The following is a 7729-nucleotide window of genomic DNA, read 5'->3' as shown; positions in this document are numbered from 1 at the left end:
GGGCCAGGACCAGAAGTGGTGCTCCTGGAGCCCAAGAAAGGGACTGAGTTGCTCTGGGTGAGAAGGATCAGTAAGCAGTATTGGTTCCCCAGGTGTCTGGGGCCCCGAGACTAGGAATGGTGCAGGGCCCAAACTAGGAGTATAGAACGGCGAGGCGGGGGATGGAAGGGTGAATGTCGCTTAGGGAGTCCCGGCGCGGAGAGCTGCCTCCAGTACTTTTTAAGGTCCACTACTTTTCTGTTCTAGTGCTCTATGGAGCCACCAGTTTTCTTACATATCCTATTTCTTTTTAAAATTATGTTAGGGATTATTAGAAACTAAACAATTCACAGTTTTTAGTTCATTGAATTTCCAGTTTGCTATGCCAAACAACAAATCATTGATAAACGTTTACTAAAATGTAAAGGTACTTGGAAAACTTAGTGACTTATAAACATATATAAATAGGATGTGGAGTTGGGCATGGTGGTGCATGTCTTTAATCCCAGCCATTGGATATCTGTGAGTTCCAGGCCAGCCTGGTCTACATAGCGAGTGTCAGGTCAGCGAGGGCTACAGGGAGATCCTCCAAAAAAAAAAAAAAAAAAAAAAAAAAAAAAAAAGTGGGATGTCTAGGTCAAGTATCGAAATACTATTCAAATATATAAATATAATTTATATCTTTAACAAATGACAATGAGAAAGGTAAAATACTCATCATGAGAAATGTTGGGGTGTATTAGTATCAAAATCCTTAACAAGAAGAATAGAGGATTTAGAGCCAGGCATAGTGGCATACACCTGTAATCCTAATAGTCTAGAGGCTGGGGCAGGAGGACTGCTATGAATTCAAGTCCAGTGCGGACCATGTAGTGAGCTTGAGGAGCCTGAGGCCCCCCAGGCTACTTTGTGAGACCCTGCTCAAAATAATTTTTTTTCTGGTCTTTTGGAGATGGGGTCTCCCTTTAGCCCCAGCTGTCCTGGGACTCACTATGTAGACCAGGCTGGCCTTGAACTCACAGAGATCCACCTGCCTCTGCCTCCCCAGTGCTGGGATTAAAGGCGTGAGTTATCACACCTGGCTCAAACTAATTTTTTTTAAAAAAGGGATGGGGGATTTTCAAATCGTTAAAACTTTCAACCATACTGTATACATACTCGAAACCATGATCTCAGAGAGTAAAATACAATACATAAATTTGCTCTGTCATCTTGGTTTTAGATATTTTTATGGGTACTATGTGCTCATTTGGAAAAGTAGAGCTTCATTTTGTGTTAGGATTCTCCAGAGTAACAGAATCAACAGGATGTATAGACATATGCTATACACAGACATACAGATACAGATGACAGAGATACCCACCTCACGCCTGTGTTTCTATGCATATATATTTACCTACACATATACATAGGTGTGTGCCCACATATATTTTATAGAAATTGACTCAGATGACTGTGGAAGCTAAGATGTCCCATGATCTGCTGTTTGCAAGTCACAGAATCAGGGAAACCACTGAATTAATTCAGTATAAGTCCAAAGCCTGGAGAATCAGGACATCTGATGTTTAAGGGCCAAAGAAGATGATGATCCAGTCTCAAAGAGAGAGAGAATTCACATTTTCCTCCACCTATTTGTTTTATCATTTAACAAAGTAAATAATTCCCACCTATACTGGTAAGGGTAGATCTCTTCACTCAGTTTAAGGATTACAAAAGTTTATCCCAGAAATATTCTCAGAGATACAACCACAACTCTTTGGGAATGTAGATACCTGTGTATCACGTAACCCAGATAAGCTGGTATATAAAATTTCCACAACACATTTAAAGAAAGAAAATCATCTGCCTATCATTACTTGTAGATCCATCCTAGTAACATTTATGTGTATGCTCTTTCAGTATTCTTTACTTATAATTCAATATGGTTTAATATTTAGGTTACTAAACAAAATACATAGCTTCTTTGCTAAATGATTCAATAAAATCTCTATGTATGTAAGAATCCCATGTGTCTTATTCATTGCTATTTCACCTTGTTTAGGACCTAAGAAAATAAATTTTTGCTAAAATGACATTTGACTAAGTAGAAAATCAACAGTCTCATTTAAAGAAATAAAAAACAGTGAAAAATCAAGTTAGTTAGCAAAAAGTTGCATTAGTGATGACTGAATGAATTCTTAGTATTGTAAGATCTCAAGGTTTGGTTTGTTCTTTGAAGCACTTACTATAATTGCAATTTAGTAGGCATTGCTTTGCATATGTAATCGAATATTTTTGTCCTCAGGTTTATAAACTCCAAAGGGCAGGGCTTGTGAATGGTCTCTTCACTGTCTAAAGCCCAGGCACATGACTAGTTCAGCGGACTCAACAAATTCCTGTTCAATAAAAGATTGTTTTATGTATCTAGTCTTAAGATATTAAACTTTTTTTCTTGTTGAAATATGTTTAAGTAAAATCTTTTATCATAATGCAGTAAGTAGTGCTTCTGTGCTCAGAGTGGTGCTTGTGAGCCTAGACTTAGCTTGCTGAACTTTTCCTTGCCTGCCATTGTCAGTTTGGAGGCACCACCAAGTGGAACCTCCTCTTTAGAAAGGCCCTTGAAAACCCCGAGCAGTCTAAACACATAGATTCCTTTTTATAAAGTTCACACTAATTATTCATCTAATTGAGGCTTGAACACAACCAACCACAGACTCACTCTGCTCTGAGGTCACCTGTGTCCTTATTGGACTGTCTCAAGACTGAGTTTCCGTATTTTAATCTGAAATAATCTACACTTTAGTCCTAGTATTACACTCTGGGACTGAAGAGCACAGGTCTAAATTTCCTTCTGTGACGGCATCAAATTTCTGAAGGTCACTATTGTAGCACTTTTGTTCTTAAAATTTTTATTTCACTCACATAGAACTAAGGAAATGGGCAGGAGGCCCCAACCTTAGCAGAGGAACTATTGGCAGCTGATCACTGCTGGGTCAAAGAGAGTTGGTCTTCTTTATGGGAGTGATGCTAGATAGGTTGTCCTGGCTCTAGTGGATGTACTTATGCCAAGAGACAGCTGGATACACAAACTTGACTCTATAGGTCTTAACATATATGACAGAATGCATGAAATCTGGTGGGTGGGCTATGAGGGGTGCAGATAGAGGAGAGGTACATGATTAGGTACATGAAATGCACAAAGATTCAATAAAATATATATTGAAAAAAATTTACTTCAATGTTTCTATACTATGTTTACAAGATTATACTATAGAAAAAATACAATATGAAATAAACGTTAGACATTGCTTTTGATTTAAAACATGAAGGAAAAATGATAATATAAAACATCTGTATTTGTACTAGCCAAGCAATAATACTTTCAGTTTTTTGCTTAAATAAATCTTTATGGATAAAGCCAAATATTCTCTTTGGTGGCTATCCTTAGATTTCTTTGTATCTCGACTTTCACAGAATCAAGTGTTCTCTGTTGTACATCCCTCAGCATGTATATTTAAACACATATGTATGCATCTATACATCCATCCATATCTCTGGTGTATGTCCAGGATGTAGGGACCAGCCAGTGTATTAATGCTAGTGACTACTCTTTTGGACAGTGTAGATACAAAACAAATCCCTCACCACAGGGAGTACTGTTGGAATATGTATATGTTTGCTATTCATGGGTGACTATAATATTCCTACATGCAAATTGCTTAGGGTTAAAAGATTTAACTGGGTGTAGTGGCAAATGCTTATAATTTCAGTACTCAGGAGGCTGAGGCAGGTGCAACCTAAGTTTGAGGGAGGTCAGCTTGGGCCACACAGTGAGAATGTATCAGTTGCTTTTGCATCACTGAGTACAATACCAAACAGAAAGTACTCAAGGGAGGAAGGATTCATTTTGGTTCACAGTTTCAGAGTTTGAGTTCATCAAAATGAAGAAGGCATGGTGAAGCAGCTCAGACCATGGCAACAGGAGCCCAAGGTGGAGACTATTTACATGAAGGCAGACTAGGGATAACAAATCCCCAAAGACTTATCTCCACTGACCTACTTCATTCAGAGGCCACACCTACCAAATTTTCCAGAACCTCCCAAAACAGCACCATTGGCTGGGGACTGGGACCAAGCATTCAAAACACAAGCATGCTGGACATATGGTAGAGTCAAATCTTAACAGAGACCTTGTCACCCCCTCCCCGGCTGAGTCTTTTCATTAGATGGCTGTGTACTCTAATTACTGCTTCTATTCCTGCTTACCTATGTTATTCTGTCCTCTTTGGTCTGAGAACCATTTCCTTCATTGAAATGATAAAGTGAAAATAAAAGTGATTCTGTCTCTCTCTCATATGTTAATTTGTATCAATTCCAAATGATCTAATTTCTCCTCTTTTCTTTCTTTTTTTAAATTTTCACTTACCAAAGCTCTTTTGCTATCCTTGGGATTTTCTTAAAATTGAGCTCATTGTAGACTTTTGATTTATCTAATGAAAACCAGAAATCTGTATTTTCATCTAGTCAGCTGTTAACATTTTCCATGGCATTAAATAATCTATGAAGAAAAATACATCAATTAAAATTTCTGGATGTGGTATAATCCATTTTTGTTCTTAATTTTTATTTGGAAATATTTCAAACTCAAGGAAAAGATTAAAAAATAACAAGCATCAAGACCCTCTAACTGATGGATCCATTTTAGAATCTTGGCATATTTTGTTCTCTCCCACATTCTCACATGATGTGTGAACTATTTGTTATATATACAATTATATGCAAATCAACTGTTATAGATCTAACTCCAAATCAATAAACCCAGTGGCATAGAATTCCTAACATACTATTATCAATGATAATGCCATCAACATACTGTGAATACAGACCAGATATTATCTAGTATCTGGCCTATATTCAAATTCCTGTACTTGTCATGAATAGTTGCTGTAAAAAATTTATTTTTAGATTCAGGACTTAATTTTGTTTTGTTATCTCTTGAATCTTTTTTTTTTTAATCTGGAAGAGTTTTTGTAATTAGCTTATTTTAACAGTCCACATCATATTTTTGTACAGTACAATACGTTCTAGACTACTGCATGTCTTTACGTCCACCTTGTTCCATTACCCTCTGTCTATATTTTAAGTGTGTGCTTGTGTTTCCATCTAGATTTGGATTTCTCAGTCTTAGCACTACTGATATTTTATGCCATTAAATTCTTTGTTGGGATATACAAATGTCCTGTGCACTGTAGGCTGTTTAGCAGCAACCCTGGCCTCTACCCACAGATGCAATTAGCCTTATGTACCTGCCTTTGGCTGTGACATCTAGAAGTGTCCCCAGACATTCCTAAATGTGCTCTGGGGACTGCTGATTAGGCACTTGGATGAGAACTGTGGTCTAGAAGCTTAAGTGAAGGTTAAACAATTTTAGCAAGAATACTTCTTAAATGATGTGTACGTTTAATTTCAGCAAGCACATAACATCAGATTGTGTCACTGTGATTCTAGTACTTATTTAAGGCAGTAATTCTTTTTGAAAAGATAAAGGCTTGATACTTGAGACAACGTGAGCATCCTGTATTCCTACAAATTTTCACCCAGGAAAACGGATTTTTCTATCATTTGTTCTAGATTTATAATCTGGTACGCCTCTGTAAAGAAAGAGCTCATCTTCTTTTTTCTATTTGTTTTTTGGAGACAGGTTTTATGCAGTCCAGGCTGGCCTCCAACTCACTATACCACCAAGGAAGACCCTGAACTGCCAATCCTCCTACCTCCACTACTAGAGTGCTGGGATTACAGGCATGTGTCACTACAACTGATTTTTTCTTTTATTTTTAGTGGCCCTCAAAATTCATCATTCCCCAAAATTAAGTGTGTGTCATTGTCATTATTTATTTGATGCTCAGAATGTACCAAAGTTCTCCAGTAGGACTCGTGTTCTTGAAGTGGATTTAGTATTTTGTGGAACATTATACTGAAGTCATAAACACCACGCAATGGTGAATTCTTGTGTTATACACTGCTTGTGAGAACAAATGTGTAAAGGTTTCTCTTTTACCCAGTAAGGAATTTTGGTGATTAGACAAAATATCATTTCCACAGTTAACAAGTTACACTAATTGAAAGATACAAATAATTGGTAAGAGGATATTCTATTCAACAACTGATAAAAATTCTTGGCGAATAAATTCTGACTCATATTTACTTTTAAAATGGTAATATTTTCTCGCTTGTGTATTGGTTGGCTAGTGCATATAAATACATTATGTACTTATAGTGCATGCAGGACCCAAACATTTTATGCTGCAAATAGTGGGGAATAAAGTAGAATTTTAAAAATGCTTGGCAACAGGTACATTAACACTTATCTAAACAACGTGCTTAAAACAAATTTCACTCAGTGTGGTGGTACACACCTTTAACCAGCACCGGTGAGGCAGAAACAGGCAAATGACTGTGAGTTCCAGGCTACATAATGATACAAACAAATTTCATACCATTTGCTTTAAACAAGGCATCACGACTTTAAGTTCAAAGATTAAACGAAATTCCTCAGCTAAAATCAGAAAATTCTGTATTGAGAGATTTTAGCTCTAATTTTTACTCAGTTCCGCTGTCTCTGTAAAGATGACCTTTGCTGATGTGACAGCGAGAGATGCTGATGGGGGTCTACCACCCTGCACTGGGCTACAATCACTGGGAGCACCTTTCTCCAAAGGAAAAGACTCGAGGATGAAGCAAGCTTTCCGAAGCATCTCCCAGCCTACGCACAGTCCGACTACTCCTTTCTGATTGGCCAGCGTGACTCCCTAATATCCAATCACGCTGCAGTATCCCAGCGCCGGCGTCACCACGCACGCTCACTGACGCCCACCGAGGGCACAGTGTAGGGCGGTGCTAGCCCGGCCCAGATGCCCGAACCAAGGTGGCCGGTCCGCGCCGGGGTGGGGCCACGCCCAGCGGGAGGGTGACAGGAACACAGTCCTCTCACCAGCTCCTGGTTTTCCCACGCTCCCTAAGTGCAGGCTTTAGGGCGGCGCTCACTTTCGTTGTGTCTGTCTGCAGGACTCAAAAGACGCTTGAGCCGCATCTTGTGAGTCTCCGCAGACCGGAAGGCACGTGAATGGAGCGAGCCCGGACCAGAAAACTTCGGTCCCGCGCAGAATGGGCTGGGCTCCGCCGCCCCAAACTCGGCCCCGTTCTTGCTCTTTTGAGGCTCCGCCGGGTCCCGAGTCCCGCCCTCTGTGAGGCGGCCCCAAGGCGCGGGTCCCACTAGCGCGCAGGCCACAGGCTCTGCGAGCGACTCCCGGGTCACCAACTCACTAGTCACCGAGCGGCGTGGCAGCAAGGGCGGGAGCCTTCCGCGGAGCGCCGCCTCCGATCCCCGGTCCCAGGCCGCATTTGGCCGGTCGCCTGCCCCACTCCCGGCCGGCACGGCCCCTGCGGCCGCTCGGAAAACGTGGCGAGCGGAACCAGCACGCGGAAGCGCCGGCCGCACTGAGCATGCCCAGTGGCAGAGCCGACCAGAGGAGTTTTTTCTTTTCTTTCTTTTTTCCTCCCTTTTTTCTTTTTCTTTTTCTTTTTCTGGGTCTCCAGAAGGAGGCCCGCCCCCCACCCTCAGCTCAACCCCCGCCGCCCCTGGCCTGAGCAGCTAACCATGGCCGTGGTCCCCGGTGCCGCGTTGTCCCAGGCGGGTTGGTAAGTGCCGAGTCCCGCCGGCCGCTGGGCCCGGGCCCGAGGAGGGTTGGGGCTAGGGGCGCGGGGTGCG

At 41.1% G+C, this 7729-nt stretch overlaps 1 protein-coding gene across 4 annotated transcripts in view; it reads left to right on the top strand.

Moving 5' to 3' along the window:
- Nucleotides 1-7404: 7404 nt before the first annotated feature.
- Tdrd3 (tudor domain containing 3) overlaps nucleotides 7405-7729 on the top strand; it is a gene marked incomplete at its 3' end in the record, with an annotated part of 174131 nt that continues 173806 nt past the window's right edge. For 2 of the 4 annotated variants that reach the window (XM_017795562.2, XM_029558565.1), the window contains 1 exon segment: nucleotides 7566-7659. Coding sequence is in view for 2 of the 4 variants with exons in the window: in XM_008822914.3 (XP_008821136.1) it covers nucleotides 7619-7659 (41 nt within the window). 4 annotated transcript variants of the gene reach the window in all.

This window comes from Nannospalax galili, unplaced genomic scaffold (genome assembly GCF_000622305.1).
Source record: "Nannospalax galili isolate Female #2095 unplaced genomic scaffold, S.galili_v1.0 scaffold308, whole genome shotgun sequence".
Lineage (NCBI taxonomy): Eukaryota > Metazoa > Chordata > Mammalia > Rodentia > Spalacidae > Nannospalax > Nannospalax galili.
The sequence above is the reverse complement of the archived record's forward strand: the minus strand, read 5'-3'. Positions and strand labels throughout refer to the sequence as shown.